The 22,387-nt window shown below is 38.9% G+C and overlaps 1 protein-coding gene across 12 annotated transcripts in view; it reads right to left on the bottom strand.

Annotated features, from left to right (window-relative positions):
- The window catches only part of CLASP1 (cytoplasmic linker associated protein 1), a 209,660-nt gene that overhangs the window by 81,611 nt on the left and 105,662 nt on the right, over positions 1 to 22,387 (bottom strand). For all 12 annotated transcript variants that reach the window (XM_067473460.1, XM_060774347.2, XM_060774414.2 and 9 more), the window contains exons 9-18: positions 16,017 to 16,166; positions 14,786 to 14,859; positions 12,784 to 12,876; positions 11,693 to 11,838; positions 9,143 to 9,278; positions 8,211 to 8,281; positions 6,344 to 6,403; positions 4,200 to 4,277; positions 3,363 to 3,530; positions 2,308 to 2,357 (exon numbers count right to left, since the gene is read on the bottom strand). In XM_067473460.1, coding sequence (XP_067329561.1) covers positions 2,308 to 2,357; positions 3,363 to 3,530; positions 4,200 to 4,277; positions 6,344 to 6,403; positions 8,211 to 8,281; positions 9,143 to 9,278; positions 11,693 to 11,838; positions 12,784 to 12,876; positions 14,786 to 14,859; positions 16,017 to 16,166 — 1,026 coding nt within the window. The remainder of the gene's footprint in view (positions 1 to 2,307; positions 2,358 to 3,362; positions 3,531 to 4,199; positions 4,278 to 6,343; positions 6,404 to 8,210; positions 8,282 to 9,142; positions 9,279 to 11,692; positions 11,839 to 12,783; positions 12,877 to 14,785; positions 14,860 to 16,016; positions 16,167 to 22,387) is intronic.

Genomic DNA, 22,387 nt, shown 5'->3' with positions numbered 1-22,387 from the left:
ATTGAACATCTAGCAGTCTGGGAACACTGCATTATTATGTATGATCTTTGGTTCCTATAACCAATTTTGTCATTGATTTTTGGGATTGCTTTAAATCTTTTCTAAAAATATATTCCCTTTTATTTAAAAAATGTTTAAAATGTGCTTTTTATCTGTCGTACATGGTAACTGGTGGATTGAAAAGCAATAAATAAATATGCTATTATTGTCGAAGGCTTTCATGGCCGGAATCACTGGGTTGTTGTAGGTTTTTTCGGGCTGTATGGCCATGGTCTAGAGGCATTCTCTCCTGAGGATGCTTGCCATAGATGCAGGCGAAATGTCAGAAGAGAATGCCTCTAGACCATGGACATACAGCCCGAAAAAACCTACAACAACCCAATATGCTATTATTTTTTAAAAGATGAATAGTGATACATATGGACCTCTGAGCTTTCTCACATCCTGCTCTAGCTTACTATAACAAATTCAAAAATTGAGCTCATTTACAAGATAGTTATTAATCTCTTGACTGCAGCAAAACTTTCAATTACTTCATTAGGATATGGGGTGCTGAATCAATGATAAACTGATTATTATGTAAAGATAAGGGGAAATAATGAAATTGAATATAAGTTTGTTGAGATGTGGAGGATTTTTGATTTGCTGAATAGTACATTTGATGATAATGTTTACCCATACTGTTTTCTGTTTTTGATTCAGCCATTGAAAGATAGCATTCATCTAATGATATTGATGTAATGTCATAAACGAATTAACAAAATAAAAAAGTGAACACTGAAATCAACCGTCTGTTTCTCAGGAAAAAAAACATAGAAAATGCTGAAAGTTGCAATAATTTTGTTTTAACATCTGCTGCTAGACAGTGCTGTCATCAGCAGCCATTTATTTATAATTCTGTGCACTGAGGCTACATACAAATGTATTAAAGCCAGAAAAGGTTACAACAAAAACATGTCAGGAAGGGACCCCAGAAGTGGAAGCAGGAAATCAGCTTTGGTGCTGCCCTTTTCCTACAGCTTCTCTTATTTATTTATTTTTATTTTTTGTCATGTCAGGAGCAACCGCTCCTGTTGTGAGAGAATTGGCCGTCTGCAAGGACGTTGCCAGGGGACACCTGGATGATTTTTGATGTTTTATCATCCTTGTGGGAGGCTTCTCTCATGTCCCCGCATGAAGAGCTGGAGCTAATAGAGGGGAGCTCATCCGCCTCTCCCTGGATTCGAACCTGTGACCTGTCGGTCTTCAGTCCTGTCGGCACAGTGCTTTAACCCACTGCGCCACCGGGGGCTCCTTATAAGATTGCACGAAACAGGAGCTTCCTTATTTGCAATGTTTCTAGGTGCTGTTCCAAATGTGTGTGTAAAGGAATAGGTCCCAAAACCATTAGGATCACCTATGTCAGTTCACCCAGCCCTGAAAACAAAAGTGTGGGTACAAGACAATTACCACCCATGCTACTTTTCTTATTTTCAATACCTCTATGTCCTGCCATCAAGTATATGACAGTGCTGATTCCGGAAGCACTCACAATAAGTACATTAGTAATCCCATCCGCAAAAGAAAAGACTCCTGGAGCATCTTGCACATTGTACCAACCAAGGTGCAGGCTCCGATTAGAACAATCCTCATCACATCATGCCTTAAACCAGTTGTTCTCAACCTGTGGGTCCCCAGGTGTTTTGGCCTACAACTCCCAGAAACAACTCCCAGAAATCCCAGCCAGTTTACCAGCTGTTACGATTTCTGGGAGACAGCCAAAACATCTGGAGACCCACAAGTTGAGAATCACTGCCTTAAAGTCAAGTGCAATATTAACACTTTATTATTAAACTGAGCTTGTGAGGGTGGTGGAAACGAGAGAAGAGCCTTCCCGGATGATCTTAAAGAACGTGCTGGCTCAAAAGGAAAGATATGGTCATGAAGATTGTAGGTAAAGGATGTTTCAACAGAGGTTGGTGTAAAATGTTTAGGCTAGATGTATCTCCTTTGTGTACATCTAAGGCAGACCTGCACAACCTTTGGACCTCCAAGTGTTTAGGCCTCCACCTCCCGGAAATCCAAGCCAGTTTATCCTATGTTCAGGATTTCTGGGAGCTGAAATCCAAAACACCTGGAGGGCCACAAGCTGTGCAGCCCTGTTTTAGGGTTTTAGAAGGAATTATATATTACATTGGCAAGCCTGGCTTACCCAAAAGCATGTATACTAATTTACATAGATGTAGATGAGGGGTGGCAGGGGAAATAGTTTCTTAATTCTTTGCACATACTTCCATTACCACGCATGCTCAGTTCCCTCATTCTTACCTCGTGATGTCGTGCTTCCTGTTGGGCTTCTTTTGGCAGACAGTGGACGACTAAAAGGAGATAGAAACAAATGATTTCAATTAAATCCTTCTCCTCTGCCTAAGTTATCTCAAAAGGGAGGTGTGTACTGTTATATGGAAGCAGCCATTAAAAAAGGTCTCAAGAAGGGTTGAATCACAGGAGAAGGAAAGGACTGGACATTTTTTTTCTATGAACTTCTTTTGTCCTTCTCATAGACACTACTTCAAAAATATGGCCTCAGAGGGAAGTGCATTCGAATTTCCTACTGATGAACATAGAATTTGGAGAGGGGATGGTAACATCTTTCTTAAGCTAATTTATCTCAGGATTCGTGACTGATTTTTAACTATTCCTTCCTCCCACTAGACTATTCCACTCTGGCCAAAGCTACACTGATTAAGATGAGCCATGAACATCCAGATCTTAGAAAGTTGTTTCTAAGTTTCCTTCATTGAACTTTCTTAAATTAATCCTTTTTAGAATCTAAGCCCATGCCTCTAGACATTTGCTCCAATTCCGAATTCACTCTAACTTGGAAAAATAAAATAGAGATTTGAGCCACTGGATCCCCCAGGCCCAAAGAATCCAAATACATACTTCTCATATTATCATTAAAAAAAACCCTTTGAAAGAACTCTTGTCAATCACTGAACAAAATAGTAGCAACCTGTTTTGGAACAAGTCTCCACATTACATTATTCACATATAAGAGAAATATCCAAAGAAGGGATTAAAATGAATAAAATCTGGAACTGGGGGACAACAAGTGAAATTATGTAAAAGCATTCTTGTCTATTGCCTTTACTAAGAGAACTGCTTTGCAGTCAGTCTATTCTTATTAATTGAGGGAAGCTTCAATGTGTTCACATATTCATCCTTTTGTCATTTTCCCACTGCTCTTGATAAACAGAAACTCTGATCCTTCTCATTCGTTACTTTTATTTCAGTTTATGAATAAAAGATTAACAGCCAGATCTCACATCTTCCCAACTTATGCAATACTACGTAGCAAAAACATGGCTCTAAGGACTTACTTGAGACTCTCCTGGGAGCTAGAAGAGGAGCGGTCTGATTGAGGCAACGACACAATGCTATCAGAGTTCTTCAAGTGAGATTGTAGAGCCTTCTGGTATGAGGATTCCAATGAATTAAACAAATGTTCTGCTTCCCGACTAAAATGGCCATGGAAGCCCCAGTAACACCTGAGAATTAGAAGTAAAATTATCCTTGAACAATATGTTAGCATAATACAAACAAGTCCTCTGACAGAGCACTCTGCAGAAATAAAAATGCTGGGGGAAACAGATAGGTCTATTTACATCTGTTTTCCGTATCAATTATTATCCGTATCAATTATTTATATTCCTTCACACAAACTGGATTGGGACTGGGGCAGGGAGCAAAACAAAAGCATCATGACTTGTAACTCTGAAATTACAACCCCTTAAAATGTTAGACTCTTTAGAATCACTGGACAAAAGATCTTAAAAGCTAACAACATTACTTTCTATATCTGAAAGCTTCTGAATAATCTGTTAAAATGACGCTGATGAAATGCTAATTTCATAAGTATGTCCACATAGAAGTGTTCAATTCAATAAGCCCTGTCTCAAAGAAATTGTGTACAGAATTAACTAGAAGTGAAGGGCACTTCATTGTGGGAAGAGCTGTGCTGACCACAAGCCACAGACTGCACCTAATAAGATTGCATATATTGTTGTATTACTGTATTAACACCACAGTCTGTCCCTCTGTTGGGTGCTTGTTCCTTGGTTCAAAAAACCTGACGTTGTCTTTTAATACCTCCACATCAAATAACAATTCTTGCTCATTGATGAAACCAGCACAAAAATCAAAAGATATCCACTTACTTTCTGGCTTTTATGCGTGCTTCAGAGTCAGCATCATGGATTCCTTTCTTTATTGTTTCAGCCAATACTGATATATGCCTGATTGGAAGAGATTAAAAGGCAATGTTATGTACTTTAAAAGAAGAGTGGGGGAGCACTGCTAAAGAATCATACTTTGAGCTTCTGAGACATTTATACACCCAATATCCTTTTTGGGGATTTGGGTTTTTTTTCTCATTCCAACCACCTTTATTACTTCTGATTCTCTTGCATAAGACATTCCAGGGAACATTCTTTAGAGGTCACTCCTTAGACCCTTAGAAACCATTGAAAGAATGTGTTGTCGAAGGCTTTCATGGGCAGAATCACTGGGTTGTTGTGAGTTTTCCAGGCTATATGGCCATGTTCCAGAAGCATTCTCTCCTGACGTTTCACCCACATCTATGCAGACATCCTCAGAGGTTGTGAGGAGAGAATGCTTTTGGAACATGGCCATACAGCCCAGAAAACTCACAACACATTGAAAGAACGATGCACAAAGATATTACAGCGCACACGAACGCCCCAAACCATACAAAAATCCATAGGGTGCCTGTAGATCAAGTATCTCTGTCTTAATATTATATATTGAATTGTACTTGAGAAACCAATGGGCTGAACTAATATGACAGGGCAGAACATCAACACATTGCAAATGCTCAGGGAGGAAACCTGTCAGAATGGTTTATTGTAGGCTGCTCAGCTTCTGTGAGGAAAGGGAAATGATCAGGAACAGATTTTGCCTAAGGAAAAGAGAACCTGTTTCCTAGGCAGGTGATATAGAGACAACAAGGACTTGGGGATATCATTCAGCAGCATATGTTCTATCTATAGAGATAGCAGTAGAGGTCAGACTTACTTATAGCTCTCTAGGGGAAATCTTTACCTGCAAATTCCTTCCCACTATACCTCAGGGAGAAAGTCAAAGTTGAACTATGTGTCATAGCTAGTCCTGAACATAATTATCTCCAAAATCTTGAAATTTGCTTTCTATTTCATTCCATATGTGTGCAAGACCAAATTTAGTAAATCAAGCTCAGTTCAGCATACACAAAATGAAGGAACATATATCTTTTGTGACAGCAAAGTAGAGCTTGCCTGCCACAGCGTATTAGATCTCAGGCAAATGAAGCTTCACCCAATCGTCTGGAACACAAGGACATAGCCTCAATCAGCATGATGCAATAGATGTAAGCTGTCTCGTCTCTTACAAGATAATTTTAAGGCTAAGAAGTTTGGATGCTGTCCCTGTAAATTGGAGGAAAACTGTGACATCTTTTTAGCTGTTGTGACAATCTTCTTATGCTCTCTTCTGATGGTCTTTACCCCTGTAGATGACCATAATTCAGCTTTCAGCTATCTACCCAAACTAACAGCATGATTTTGAAAGAACAAAGTACACGATATGGCAATTTGGCAAATAACTCAACTGCACCTAAGTCTTTCACCCTTTGCCTATAAACTGGAACACCACCAACCTTTTCGAAAATCAAATCTTTATAAGGGCATTGGCTTAAAAGTCTTTAAACTCAGAATGTTTTCAATACAGTGAGCCTCTTCCCCTGGTGCCACTCGGGTTTTAAAAAGTTTAAACATTTTAAAAAGCATTTAAATATTTTATCTCTCTTTTCCTGATTATCCTTTTTTTAATTTCTCCTCTTCCCTGAGTTTAATAAATATTAACAATATTAACATAATTTAGTGAGCTCTTCAGCTAAAGTACATTCCAGAGTGGTTTACATAAAATCAATAAAAGCAAGTCAATCTTGCCAAGAAGCTAAAAATCTAGAAGACATCTCACAGAAGGAACAAATGAAAATGGAAAAGAAAAACTGGAAAGTCCAAGTGCAAATTCCTTCTGTTACTTAGTATTACCTTGTAATAGTCAGCGGGAAGAGAACTCATTCTGGGATAAGACCTGAGGTATATGGATTTAGTGTCTCAGTCTAAGTATTGAAGTGGCCCTAAGTCTTGTCTCTATCTCTGTTGTGACCTACTGTAATGTACCAACTGAAGGAGCCAGAAGCCAGACAGACCTAGTTTCCTCGCCTTAACTTTCCAAAGTCCACCAGACACAAACTGAATGCAGAAAAGAAACATACTTCCTCTTTTATAATACACTTTACCTTTCTAAGGAGTGTGTTTGCCATTCTTGTAAAAGTAAATTTAAAAATTCAAAACAGCGCCTAAAAGAGGAGAAAAAGAAAACAATTACCTTAAATACCCTAAATGACAAGCTGCATTCTTAAAATTAAGAATATGAAAGGAGTCTTAAATAATATCTTAGTAAGTCCTATAAGCAGACCAACCCTAAAGCCATTAAATATCAGTTATGTAGATTCATTAGGGAAAATGCTGTCACTTTGCAAAATTTCTGGGTATCCTGAGTTCTGTAGCTGTAAAGGCAGCAACCATAATAAACACCTACATGCTCTTCTCTGAGAGTCTGCATCTTGATACTAAGTGAGTCACTTTGGATGATCCAAGAGATTACTTATGGGGAGATGGGACATAGAATACTACAGCATTTCGAATATATATCTGTATGGTAAATGTTGATAATTTAGAATTTTCCAAAATGCATGCAAGGATACAAGATAGAGAAGCACATTCTGAACTTAGCAATAGCATTTACAAACAAAAAGAGAAACATCATGTAATATAAGTAGTATGTAGTACATGGTAGTACATGTAATACATTATCATTTCTATGATGTAAAATAAAAAAATCTGTCCAATCTCATTTTAACTATTGTATCTGTTTTAATTTGTTGCAAATCAACAAAGGTTGGGATAGAATAGCAGCAGAAGCAGCAACAACAGCAACAACAACAATCCTGCACCAAACAGAGATAATATTGGGTTGTTGTAGGTTTTTCCGGGCTATATGGCCATGTTCTGGAGGCAATTTCTCTCCTGCCGTTTCGCCTGCATCTATGGCAAGCATCCTCAGAGGTAATGAGGTCATTACCTCATTACTTCTGAGGATGCTTGCCATAGATGCAGGCAAAATGTCAGGAGAAAAATTGCCTCCAGAACATGGCCATATAGCCCGGAAAAACCTACAACAACCCATGGATTCCGGCCATGAAAGCCTTCGACAATACAGAGATAATATTTTTCCCCTCAACCAGAGTTCCACTAAATTCTGGATCCAGAATAATTACAAGCCTGTACACCTACTTAACAAAGGAAATGTCTTTGCTTCTCTCTTTTTAACTCATGGAAAAGCAAGGAAGGCAAGTTGGATTTCTGTCACTAGCAACTTCTGAGAATCTGTACAACGGCCAACACACATTTTGGTGCCTCAAATTTTGGGCCAGTTTCTATGTATATTCAACCTGCTGATTCCAAAACTGACTCCAGTGTTCCCCTATCAGCTCTAGTTTTTGAAATACAGAAGATATGTCATCTACTAGTTGCCTACAGAAGATCGTGATAACCATATCTAAGAAGTTAGGGCTGATGTGGTCTATTTAATGCAATGTTATGAATTAGTGCCCCAAACAACTCCAAGAGCAGACCTAAAAAGCAAGACATCAAGGCATTTTGGTTGGGCTATGTTATTTCTTTTCTCTCTTCTGTGCAGCATAAAAATGTAAATCAGTAAGAAACACCAGTAGCAAGCGCAAGGCAATGTCACCTGAAGTCATCAATGTCACTTTTAACTATCTTTTTACCTAATTCTTGAAATTATGTACAATTTTAGTCCTGAAAAAAATAAGATCAACTAGTATCAAAGTCACCATCCCCTAATCTCCTTTTCTAATTCTAAACTTGCAGTCATATTGACATTAGAAGTTTATAGACCACATTTTAATTGCTCATGGGTCTAAGTTAGGGCATGAGCCTCATATTTCCAAAATATTTATTCTATGAGGCCAAGCCAGATATTAAAACTTTAACAGAAAAAGCAAAAATGCACTTTAACGACCTTTCAGACTCTACCTCTAATTTCATTTTGCAAAGTAATTAAGAAAAAGAAAAACTCACCTTCTAACAGCAACAGCTTTGGAGGTACAATTACTGGTAATTATGGGAATTAGTCGTGGGATGTGCGTATGCTAAGAGTGAAAACAGGAAGAACAAGGAAACTCTGAGTACCATTGAAAGAAAAATTGCTTTAACCGACCTAAATGCTTAGAATGAAGAGGTTGTGCTTTGCTCAAACCGACACAGTGAGAAAGACTTCATAGTCAAATATAACCCTGTCCCCCTCCACAATTAGCAGAATGAAATACATACATGTAAGTAAATGTGCCATCTTAATGTGTATAATAGAAAATCGATCTTTTTCTTGGCAAAGATTTAAGGATTTTTAGTTTAACATCCACAGAATCTATGATTACATCATTTCAGCTTTTTAAACCACGACGTTGGAAATATGTACAGATTTGTGTACTTTTCACACAGGTAAGATAAAAGTTAATTTTTCACAAAACTAGAATGGAACATCAGTTAGGCCCAGATTTGTAACAGCATTATGTACTAGGACTCAACATGTTTCTGCATGCCTGGTTTCTCATCTGGAATGGGCTTCTTCAGAAATAAATAAATAAATAAAATATTTTCCGACAGATGGGAGTTCATCTCCCCAACAACCTTTCATTGCAGTTTAAGAAATAATTGCTTTAGTACAGATTATCATCATACTATTAAGAGATGGCCAGATGGCAGGGCCAAATTACTTAGGTCTCATGGCTTTGCCATTTTCCAGTTTGGCTACGTTCTATCAAGGAACACTGCAGAAATTAGCACATGAGTGTGTGTCTGTGTGCCTATACAAAGATACAAAAAGCAGCAGCAGGTAATCAGTTCTTCCTGAATTCTTCTGAAAATTCTGCCACAAGCTTGCTAATTAGAAGGATTTTCATATTTTTATCTACTTGACTGTTCTAATTAGAATGCTCACTCGAGATACTCACTCGAATTATTAATCTAACAGCTACTACACCAGAGGTGGCCATAACTTTGGCACTGTTGGGAATGAGATTAAAAATTGTTGGCATGATGGCTTCTGCCCCATGGTCAAACTTGTTACCCAAGACCGATGATAAGTGCCTGAAAGAAACAACAATAACACAGTAGCAGCAGGGTACTGGAACTCAAAATGGTTATGTCTTGTTTAGCATCATAGGTCACACATACTTTTATTTTGTACATTTTTACAAACTCTGCATCACCACCTCTATGTCCAGGAACAGTGTTGAAACACCCATCACAGCATCTGATATGATTCGTTTTTATACTCCCTTTAACATGTGAAATTCAGCTCAGGTCACTGTCAACACTATTAGACACTCCCCCAGAGGGTATAATTAAATTGCTTGGTTTCTTAGCATTGTCGCTTTCAGTCCTGGCCTTCTCCTAAGCTTTCCATCTCTGACATTTGCGAATTTTAGAGCTGCTATTAAAATGTCCTAGTGATCGTCCTCTAAAGACAGTGCTTCCAGCAGTCTCCAGGATAGACCTTGAACCAATGGAAGAACCAGACCAGAAGAATGGCTTGACCTTTCACCCTGAACTTAGTTTGAACCCAAGAGGCTATAGCAGAAATTTTCAGGTTTTTTTTCTTTTTAAAAAACCCTGCTAGTAATTTTGGTGGCATATAAGAAAGCTTTTAGGCACTTAGGACAGGAATAGCTATGCCTTTGTAGAAGTAACTTTAATAGTAATATAGTAATATTATTATATTATTATTATAATAATAGTAATAACAGCCATGCTCAATTGCTCTCTTTTTGTCACACTCTAAACAAGTATTTCTGTCATCATTCAAATTATTGGTGGGAAACATTTTAGTTTATGCTCTCATAATTGCAGTCTCCAGAATATCCCTCATTGCATTCAGCACAAAGGTTCCTCCACCTCTCAAGACAAAACAATTCATAAATATGACATGCTTAAAAAATCTAGTAAAATAGTTGGTGACATTGCTTTTTTTTTTTAGTTATGTATACAAGGATTTTGTGTTGTTATTCAATTTCAAATTGACTCTGACTTATGGCAACCCTATTACAGGATCTTCTTGGTTAGATTTATTTGGAGATTTATTAGAGTCATACTCTAAACAAATATCACCCAGATGACACCCAGTTACAAAATAGTGGGATTTTGGATTCAGGCAGCCAGCTGAATCAGTGAGACTCACACACTCACATACTTCCTTTATGCTCAATATCTATTTACAAATGTCTCTTATGTAAATTATAACCCAAAGAGTATGTGAAACTATTCAGGAACCAGAATGATGTACACATGCATTTAGACAGACTATAATAGGATATTAGAAATATCTGCATCTGAAATAGATTATTCATTAACTGGTTAATGTGGATGCTCAGACTGATGAACAAATAATTGCTTAAATTCTTCCAGTTACTTGATTATTTTTCTACCTAAATGGAAACTGGTGTTTAAACAGGTGGTTACTGGAGAATGCCACTGGAATTAGAAATAATCTCTACTCATTTTCTCATCCAAAAGAACAAACTATCGGGTTTGCCCTTCTTCACAAAGAAATGGAAGAAAATAATATAACTCAGCTTCCAAACAACTGGAAATCATAGATTCACAGTGGCAAGGAAATAAAACAGATGATCTAGACCAGTGGTGGCGATCCTATGGTATGAGTGCCAGATGGGGCACTCAGACTCCTCTCTGCAGCATGCATTATCACCCCAGCACATAGGCATTGCCGCATCACTTCAGGGCTCTCCTAGCGGGAATGCCACCACAGGAATCGCTGAGGAAGAAAGACGGGTGTTTTTTTTCTTCTTTTCGTGTCAGGAGCAACTTGAGGAACTGCAAGTCGCTTCTGGTGTGAGAAAACTAGCCATCTGCAAGGACATTTGCCCAGGGTATGCTCGGATGTTTTTACCATCCTTGTGGGAGGCTTCTCTCATGTCCCCTATCGGTCTTTAGTCCTGCAGTGTTCAACTGTGTTCATTCTACAATGTAGATGCAACCTCTGACTCCTGTCTTTCCCTTTACCTCAGCTCTTAGTAGAGGCTGGCTTGGAATCTCAAGGGACAATCCAGTCCAATCCCCTTCTATATGCAGGAAAAGCACAATCATAGTATCCTAGAGTTGGAAGAGACCCCAAGGAGCCACCCAGTCCACCCCTTTCTGCCATGCAGAAAAAGCAAAATCAAAGCACCCCAAACAAATGGCTATCCAGCTTTTGAAATAATAATAATAACAACACCAATAGCAGCAGCAGTATGAGTTGTTATTTTCTGAAATAAAACCTCAGTACTCAGGCTAAATTGCTGTGTTAGCACTTTGTGATAAATAAGTGGGTTTTGGGTTGCAGTTTGGACACTCGGTCTCTAAAAGGGTCGCCATCACTGATCTAGACTCTTGCAGTCCAAGTTAGGATATTTTTACCCTTCCTAGAATAAAAGAGATAAGAGAAAAGATGCTTTCCTATTAGAATAATGAACAACACAAGATATGCAAGTTGTATTCCTTACCCCAACGTGATACAAGCCTCTCTCACTACCTGGGACCGCAAGTCTTTAGCGGATAATTTAAATGCTCCATCAAGCAGACGCAGGTGTTGGAAAAAGGTATCATATTCAGCAGCTCCAGCCAACAATAAAGATCGGATCTTTTTCAACTGTTGCACAAGAATTTAGAAAGTGAAGTTAACAGAGATACTGTCACATTGGTAAGCATATTTCTGATTTATGGCTAGAAGTACAAATGTGTTAAGTAGTGTAGGGATGTTTTAATATTCATTTAGTATATAAAATATTTACATACAGCCCTTTCGTCAATGTTTCAGAACAGATCACAAAAACAAGATTTTTAAAAATAGAAATAAAATAGAATAAATCAAATTACCAAGGAAAAATCAGTATCAAACACATTTAAAAGCCTGGGCAAATAGAAATCTCTTGGGGCTGTATCCAACATTGAATATTTAACCACATATAGCAAATCCCAATGGAAGGGGTTCTCTCTCTTTTCACTCCAGCCTCACAAATACTCTAAAAATCATCCCAAGCTAGTTGAACTGTGAAGGGCAGAAAGAATGTTCATGACCTGATTGAATATTACATAGATTCCAGCCTTGAGATTTTAAATGAAGCCCATTTAAACTCTTGAAGAGAGATTTGGGGATAGTGTTAGATGACATTATTTACTTACTTAACTTGTATACCACTTTTCTCACCCCAGTGGGGGACTCAAAGTGGTTTACAACATAATTACAGCAAAATTCAATGCCTCACATACAGAAACATAATATGATAATAGCATACAATAGACATGTTCTAACATGGAGGGCTACATTGGAACACACAGTCTCTCTGAAAATAAAGATTAAATGTTGTCTTTGTCTTTCTTTTTCTCTTATTTTTAGAATTTTCAGATATATAATAATGATATTGAATGCAGAAAAAAACATCTGTTTCGTTCCACGAACATGCAAGTATAGTAAGATTATTATTACTGTTATTATTACTGTTATATGCAAGTATGACATAAGGGTCAAAAAGTGGTAAAATATCCATTAAGTAGATTATTTTATATAAGGTTTTGTATAAAGTGAAATGCTTACTGCAGATACTCTCTGTTCCCAATCATGTTTGTCATCTGACAGGATTTCTCTGATTTTGTTTATGGATTCTTCAAGGTCTCGGCTAGAATAAATCTACGAAGAGAAAGAGATTTAAGATTCAAATATTTATTCCTTAGATACTGAACATATTCATTTCTCAATTTATCAAACAAATTACAGAACTTATTCACATACTTTAAAAATGTTATATATTACACATTAAAGACAATGTTACTAACGTTACTCCAGAACCCAATGAACACACTTAACCACAGGAGCTTCCTTCTTTGTTATGTTATTAAGTTAGCATTAAGAGAATTAAAGAACTCTATAATTTAAATAAAGATAAAATAAGTACTTGATATTCTTAAAAAGCATTCATGCTGATTCAGAGAGAGGCTTCTGTCAGCAGATGGAATACAAATGTGGATACAAACCCAGTATGACATGTTGTCTATATAATCTGTATTGAATTAAACTGAAGTTTATATCCATTTATGATTTAGTTCTACACATTTTAGATTTATACTGAATTCATTGTACTATGTATGCAATTGTCTAGAGCTTTTAAAGCATTTCCCCTTACCCCATATGCCAGGGAAGACTATCCGACACCTACTAATTGCCAATGCACCAATCATCCTGGAGTTAACATGTCATTTAAACTCTTTGTCTAAAAAACTAAATATTTGCTCAAATCTGTCCATAGGCTAATTAATCTTGGCTGTGTTTGACCTTTATTTCCCTGTTTTACATAACATAAGGACACATTTACATGACATAGGGAGCTTGCAAGATGAATGGATTGAATTAATCATATTGTTCCAAGTTCTGGGCTTGCTGAAATGAATGTAAACAAGTAAGCTTATCTCGGTCAGAGACAAATCTTACTGAAGTATTTCTACAGCAGACTCTAGCTAGAATTTTGGCGAATATAGTAAGTGCTTTGATCTCCTTATCATTTATTAACAGATTTTTTGCAGCAACATATGTTTATAAAATGTTATGATTTCAATGCTGTTTTATTTTACTTACTAGGTTTCCCTCTTGCTTCTTGGCATAACTAATCTGTTTTCAGGTTCAGGCCGTATGCACAGCTATCTGGCTAAAATATTTTTCAGGTATGGAGGGAATCATAAGGTGGATCTGTGCTAGTGAAGACAAAACTCACTCAGTTCTTTTCTCACAGGCTTTCAAATAGAATGTGTTGAAAAGAAAAGGCTTTGCTAGTAGGGGCAACCCATATTCTACAGGTTAGGACTGAGCTCCGGCAGGTGAAGACCTTGTATTAAGAGTTTGGGGCCATGAGTAATAGATTAATGCCACTATGGATATTGCTGTGATACAGGATAGTGGAGAGCAACAAGGAGAGAGACTGATGTCACAAACACAGGTTAGTGGCAGAACTAACAAGTTCACTGTACCTAAGACAGGAGTGTCAAACCCATTTTCAATGAGGGCCATATCAGCCTTATGGTTGCCTTAAAAAGGCCATTGAATCCATTGATGGAAAACTAACTATATTTTTTTTTACATAGGATTGGTGCTCTTTAAACAATGAGTTTCCTGATGTTATTGAATGACAACTCACATCACTTATTCTTACCTGCCATACTACTGGGGGTAATGAACTTGTGGCCATTTTAAAGTCAAGAATCATATCCACAAGCCTTGTATCTCAATTCAAATCCCAGTCTCCTGACTAAGCAGAACAAACTACACCTTCCAGATGTTACTGCATCACAATTCCCATCAGCTCTAACCATGATGTCTAATGACGAGGAAGACAGGAGTTGTGATCTAGCATTTGGAGAGCTATATCAAATGTAACAGTGGGCTGTGTTCAGTGTATGGCACATGTGATCTAAGACATTGGAAGCACCACTCATGTCTTTGCATGCAAGAACAGTTTCCCACTGTGTCTTTAAATAAAATCCGTTTTAACCATGAATAAAGTACTGTTGTTTTGTTTTGTTTTGGATTTAATAAAGTCACTATTTACCTGAACTGTTGGGACATCTTCAAACGCTTTAATGAAGTCTTCCTCATCAACAGCACCAGCCCCTTCTTTAGTTGCTGGAAATTACAGAAGGAGAAACAGGAATTATTGATTTAATTTGCCAGAGTTAACACAAAGATGGAAAGCAACAGAACAAACAAGCCAACAAAAGCATAAAATAAGTCATTTTTATATTTAAAACTACATGCAAAAATCTATATTGAATAGGGACAGAAAAGAGAAAGAAATATAGAAGAAGAAAGAACAATCTGTACACACTCATGTTTCCTTACCAAGATCATTAAAAAGAGACTAACATAAGATAGGATTTACCCCGATCTCAAAAGATGCCTTTTCCTTTAGAGAAGGCTACATCTATAATTAATGAGAATTGTGGTATTCCTGACAAGGACATATGACGAAGAAAGGTGGATGGACAGAAGAAGGAAAACTTTTGAAACATTAATTAGATTGGGGCTATTGTTTGATTGATATATTCTGGAAGGTTTCTGAAGAGGTACCACTTGGAAATACATTTCTCAGTTATTTTCCCCTTACACAGAGAGAATTTATTAGAAAGATATTCTGGACATTTGGAAAAGAACTGGCTTTGTAGGAACCTCCTCTAACTACACGTGAATTTAGTTTTTAACATAACAGTTGAAATACCATTTTTAAACTGTTGAGGACTTATATGATAGATAGATAGATACGTTTTATTGATTGGCCTATTGGCCGTATCAAAACATTTAACACATAACACAATTAACACATAGTCATACATAGTCATACATACAACATACAACCCTCGGTATAAAAGAAGTTAAAATAAACAAGCTGTCAACAAGATCTCGTTCAGGTCAAATGTCTGCGTCACCTCCACAGCTTACCCCAATCGATTCCAAATGTGCAATTCTCAGCTGTGTTGCTTTGAATAGAAAAAGGGCTGTTTTGTGTGTTATTTTAGGGTTCTGGCCGGCCAACAAAAATGAAAATAAAGTTTCTCTACAAATTTGAATTTATATATAGTCTCATGCCAACACAAATCTATTTCAAAATACTTAGTAAAAATCTTTCACTATGTTCCCAAAACCAACAAGTCAAACAAGGTCCCAGCTGTATTGTTCAGTTATTTCATCAAGCGACACCGAAATGGGCATTACAAAAACAAAATGGCAATAAAAATACGACAAGTCTTTGGGTCAAACTTGTGATATTTAATGGCCTGACCTACCTGGAGCCTTTGAGACTACAGCTGCTGTTCCAACTCTGCGGGCAGTCCCCACCCCACTTTTTCGCACAGATGGAGCCTTTGAAGACGTTGAGGAGCTGGCTGAGGAAGGCCTGTTCCCATCCACAGAGTCATCATCATCAAAATTTTTATCTGAAAAAGATGCACAAGATGCAATTCAGAGATTTGCCGATATTTGCCACCTGTTTTGGAGCAAATTGCTCAGAAGAGAGGGAAAACCTGCTTAAATTTAGAAACAGAATTCCCAACCGTCAATTCTATGAACCTATTAATTTCCAAAACAGAGATTCAACAATATTATTTCACTGATATTTCTTTGACAGGCAAGAGAAGACTCTGTCAAGTATTTGTATGTAGCTTTGTTTATCAAACACTGCTTAAATGAGTTCACAATGAACAAGGTAAGGTTAGGAAAGTTCCTTTTATGGATTACAATTGTTAGAATTTACCTAATGCAGAGCAAAACCACATTCCATGGGTTTGCCCCATATTGTAGGAGCAAGATGGACCCACATAAATACCACAGAGGGAATTCCCTCCCATTTTTGCAATATATGGTCATGAGCCACCCCACGCACCTTCCCTTTCACTGGCAATTGTTGCCATAACAGCATGGCCCGAAAGGGCAGTGTGAAGAGGTCCCTAATTATAAATTAATAACAATCATCAGTATCATGCTAGGAAATGTTCTTCTATACTGTTGCAAAGAGAAAACACAGGGCGTGGCTTTTATGCCATGCATCATTGAACTTAAAGAACACGATTTCCTGTGTTTTCCTCTTGAGATGAATAATTTGTTTTTGTGGCATTACAAAGAGACATTGCTTTTTAATAACACATCAATAAAGCATTAGGTACAAAGACTGAATATTCTACAGAAAAGTTACAAATAGATACTTCTAAGTTATTGAAAGTTGACAGAGTTACTTCTCTGTCAAAACTGTATCATTCAAATGAATAACCTAAATAAACTAGCAGCATTTTTCACATTACCACTTTATTCTAAGTCAACACATTTTGGTTCAAGAAGTTTAGCCTTCAAACAGCACATGGGCAGATCAGAAAGAGAAACAAAGGAAAGGATAAAATCTGAACATGGATTTCAGGAAATATGAAGCAAACAACCAAACAGACACAGTAAAGCAAGGCTGCTATTTATCCCAATAAAACAAGGTTTACAAGAAGGATTCAGTTCTGCATGTTGGCTTTACATTTCATAAAGCTAAATCCAAATCTCCTTTACCTCCACTGACTTCACTGGATAATTATCAAACCAGCACATTGTTCCATATATTTAGCCATTATCTATCATTGCTGATGCTTCAGTTCTGTGATCCAGAGCTCATTTATGAATGACCACTAGCAATATGCCGACACATGTCCTCCATAAAGAGGCCTTTGTCTGCTCATTGTTGTCAGTTAATGCAGAAAGAAATGCTTTAAAAAACCCTCTTCCACCTTCTCTATCTCTAAGTAAAGAGAAAAATCATGAAGTTTGCTTACGAGTACATATCCTTTTGCAAATTAGCTTTCTCAACATTCCTTCATATTTTCCATTGCAAGCCTAGATATGATGCTGTCTCGCAACCTGCTGCAGCTTCCAGGACATAATCAATCTATGCCCCTTGTATTCATTAAGCCTGTTGTCTTCACACACAGTCAAACAGCCCAGGCTCCAACACTGCTTAGGCACCTCCGACGAGAGAACCCAGTGTATCCAACAAGAGATCCCAGTAGATGTCAGATCGTTTCAAGGAGTAAAACAGACTGGTATATACAAGCAATTCCAGCAGGCAACCTCACTATAGCCAGTTTGATTCAGAAGAGGAAGTAGCCCAAGTGCATCCCTTGGGGAAATTCAACTGTGAGCATCTCACAACAGCTGTCATCATTTGTACATGACAAATGGATTTGTCATTATTCATTTTAAAGGCTAGCTACATTACATCTGTGTCAGGTATAAAAGCAGAAGTAATAGCTGCTATTCCAGGAATTCAAGTATATGCATAATGGCAGATGTTACTACTCTACTAAAATGTATACAGGGAGTCCCTGAGTTAGGAACAATATAGGTTTGGTAGGTTTGTTCTTATGTTGAGCTTGCATGTAAGTTGGAGCAAATGCAGGTACATTTTTGCTGCTGTTGTTACTATTATCCCGGTCCTCTTCATTTATACACCATTTCCCCCCAAAACCAGAAAGAAAGAGGCCTTGCTAAAAAAAACAGTCAGAATTTTGCCAAACCCATAGAAGGCACCCTACCTGAAAAAGCCCTCAATAAAATAGATAAATTGTTTTCATCAAATGTTGAGAGAAATATACAGAGGCTATTAAGAGACTATGTACTCAACAAAGAGGAGCCCCCGGTGGCGCAGTGGGTTAAAGCACTGAGCTGCTGAGCTTGTTGATCGAAAGGTCGCAGGTTCGATTCCGGGGAGCGGCGTGAGCTTCCGCTGTCAGCCGTAGCTTCTGCCAACCTAGCAGTTCGAAAACATGCAAATGTGAGTAGATCAATAGGTACCGCTCCGGTGGGAAGGTAACGGCGCTCCATGCAGTCATGCCGGCCACATGACCTTGGAGGTGTCTACGGACAACGCTGGCTCTTCAGCTTAGCAATGGAGATGAGCACCACACCCCAGAGTCAGACATGACTGGACTTAATGTCAGGGGACTACATTTACCTTTACCTTTTACTCAACAAAGAACTCTGTTTATTATTGATCTTCTCTACCGCAGTGTAAAAAAACATCAGGCCTTATTTAGCTTATAACCACCCCATGAGGCACTCTGGTTGAAGCAAGACTGGCCCAAAGCAAACCATTAGGCCTTGTGGCAGAACAGGGTTTTGGACACTAAAATAAGCACTGCACCAGGCCGCCCCATAAGCAGCATATTACATACATTTCCAAAATCAAAATTTCATGCATTAAAAATTGCCTCTTCTGCTCTGAAATTACTATTTCATCTCCACTCCCCTGCCTCAATACACAGAAGACCAATATTCTTCAGATATCTGACGTGGAAGACCAGCAATGTTTTTCTAATGTGAACCATTTTTGTGGTTAGAGACTACAACTGTTTTTGTTTTTCTTTTCTGGAAACTTGCTACAGAATGGCAGCTGATCGCTCCCAGACCAACATTGGTCCATGGACTACCACTCTGAATAGCACTGCACTAAAACAATACGTTTCAAAAGATCACAAATGATTTTCGAGCTCTAGGAGCAAAGCTAAAAGAATGTAATGTACAGGTGGTCTTTTCATCCCTCCTCCCTGTTGTAAGACACGGACCCACAAGAGCCAGAAAATAGTACAGGTCAATGACTGGCTTAGAAAATGGTGTCAGGAGGAACGCTTTGGCTTCCTCGACCATGGCCTGCTTTTCCAGGAGGATGGCCTACTGGCAAGGGATGGGGTGCATCTCACACAAGTAGGAAAACACCTTTTTGCTCACAGACTCGCAAACCTCATTAGACGCACTTTAAACTAGGTCCACCGGGGGAGGGGGACAACAGCCTTGCGAACACTACTTTACCCATAATGTCTGGGAATCGCCAGAAGGCTAAACGGAGGGCTGCACAAACACAACAAGGACCAAGTACCAAAAGCACACTAATCCCAATTAAACAGCTCAAGGGAAGATCCCAGGGGCTCACATGTCTTTACACTAATGCACAGAGCATGGGAAATAAACAAGATGAACTCCAACTTTTAGCACAACACCACAAATATGATATCATAGGGATCACTGAAACCTGGTGGGATGACTCCTATCGCTGGAATGTAGATATCGAGGGGTATAACCTCTTTCACAGAAACCGAACAAAGGGGAGAGGAGGCGGAGTAGCCTTATATATCAAAAACTCTTATGCTGCAGAAGAGATTCAAGACAGCAATCTGGGAAACCAGCTTGAAATCATCTGGATAAGAATCAAGGGAACTGGGACTCAAAAAGATGTTGTTGTAGGCGTCTACTACAGACCCCCAAGCCAGGAGGAAGAACTTGATGAAGTTTTCTGCCAACAGTTGACCAAACAGGCACAGAGAAGAGATGTAGTAGTCATGGGCGATTTCAACTATCCCGATATTTGCTGGAAAACGAACTCGGCCAAGAGTACAAGGTCCAACAAATTCCTCGCTTGCCTTGCAGACAATTTCATGGTCCAGAAGGTAGAAGAGGCAACAAGGGGATTGGCTACTCTTGATCTCATCCTAACAAATGCGGAGGACCTGATCGATGCGGTCGAAGTGGTAGGATCCTTAGGGGCAAGTGACCATGTGCTCCTGCAATTTGAGGTACAAAGGAAGGCCGAAACTAAGACAAGTCAAACCCGCATTTTGGACTTTAGGAGAGCTGATTTCCAAAAAATGAAGGAAACGCTGAGCAGCATTCCGTGGACACAGATACTAAAAGACAAGGGAGTTACGGATGGATGGGAATTTCTCAAGAGTGAAATACTCAAGACGCAATTGCAAACCGTGCCAACAAAGAGAAAAAATAGGACAAGTGCAAAGAAGCCAGAATGGATGTCCAAAGAACTTCTAACTGTGCTAAGACACAAAAGGGACATGCACAAGAAGTGGAAAAAGGGAGAAATCACCAAAGAAGAATTCAAACAAATAGCCAACACCTGTAGGGAAAAGGTCTGCAAAGCTAAAGCACAAAACGAGCTCAGGCTTGCCAGGGACATTAAAAACAATAAAAAGGGCTACTATTCTTATGTCAGTAGAAAAAGGAAAAACAAGGAGGCGATAGGACCTCTTCGAGGAGAAGATGGGGCAATGCTGACAGGGGATAGGGAAAAGGCAGAACTACTTAATGCCTTCTTTGCCTCGGTCTTCTCACAAAAAGAGAGTCTTCAACCTCAGCAAGATGGAGTGGATGAGGGATTGGAGGACATCCAACCCCAAATTGGGAAAGAAGTCGTCCAGGAATACCTGGCCGCTCTTAATGAGTTCAAGTCCCCAGGGCCAGATCAACTACACCCCAGAGTATTGAAGGAACTAGCGGAAGTCATTTCGGAACCATTGGCAACCATCTTTGAGAGTTCTTGGAGAACGGGAGAAGTTCCAGCAGATTGGAGGAGGGCCAATGTGGTCCCAATCTTCAAGAAGGGAAAAAAGGATGACCCAAACAACTACCGTCCGGTCAGCCTCACGTCGATACCGGGCAAGATTCTGGAAAAGATTGTTAAGGAAGCGGTCTGCAAACACTTAGAAACAAATGCAGTCATCGCTAATAGTCAACATGGATTTATCAAAAACAAGTCATGCCAGACTAATCTGATCTCTTTCTTCGATAGAGCTACAAGCTGGGTAGATGCGGGGAATGCCGTGGATGTAGCGTACCTGGATTTCAGTAAGGCCTTCGACAAGGTCCCCCATGACCTTCTGGCAAGGAAACTAGTCCAATGTGGGCTAGGCAAAACTACGGTGAGGTGGATCTGTAATTGGTTAAGTGGACGAACACAGAGAGTGCTCACTAATGCTTCCTCTTCATCTTGGAAAGAAGTGACAAGTGGAGTGCCGCAGGGTTCTGTCCTGGTCCCGGTCCTGTTCAACATCTTTATTAATGACTTAGATGAAGGGCTAGAAGGCATGATCATCAAGTTTGCAGATGACACCAAATTGGGAGGGATAGCCAATAGTCCAGAGGACAGGAGCAGAATTCAAAACGATCTTGACAGATTAGAGAGATGGGCCAAAACTAACAAAATGAAGTTCAACAGTGACAAATGCAAGATACTCCACTTTGGCAGAAAAAATGAAATGCAAAGATACAGAATGGGTGACGCCTGGCTCGAGAGCAGTACGTGTGAAAAGATCTTGGAGTCCTCGTGGACAACAAGTTAAACATGAGCCAACAATGTGATGTGGCGGCAAAAAAAGCCAATGGGATTTTGGCATGCATCAATAGGAGCATAGTGTCTAGATCTAAGGAAGTAATACTACCCCTCTATTCTGCTTTGGTTAGACCACATCTGGAATATTGTGTCCAATTCTGGGCACCACAATTCAAGAGAGATATTGACAAGCTGGAATGTATCCAGAGGAGGGCGACTAAAATGATCAAGGGTCTGGAGAACAAGCCCTATGAGGAACGGCTTAGGGAACTGGGCATGTTTAGCCTGAAGAAGAGAAGGCTGAGAGGAGACATGATAGCCATGTATAAATATGTGAGAGGAAGCCACAGGGAGGAGGGAGCAAGCTTGTTTTCTGCTTCCTTGGAGACTAGGATGCGGAACAATGGCTTCAAACTACAAGAGAGGAGATTCCATCTGAACATTAGGAAGAACTTCCTGACTGTGAGAGCCGTTCAGCAGTGGAACTCTCTGCCCCGGAGTGTGGTGGAG

The sequence above is a fragment of the Anolis sagrei genome, chromosome 1, assembly GCF_037176765.1.
Source record: "Anolis sagrei isolate rAnoSag1 chromosome 1, rAnoSag1.mat, whole genome shotgun sequence".
Taxonomy (NCBI): Eukaryota; Metazoa; Chordata; class Lepidosauria; order Squamata; family Dactyloidae; genus Anolis; species Anolis sagrei.
The sequence above is the reverse complement of the archived record's forward strand: the minus strand, read 5'-3'. Positions and strand labels throughout refer to the sequence as shown.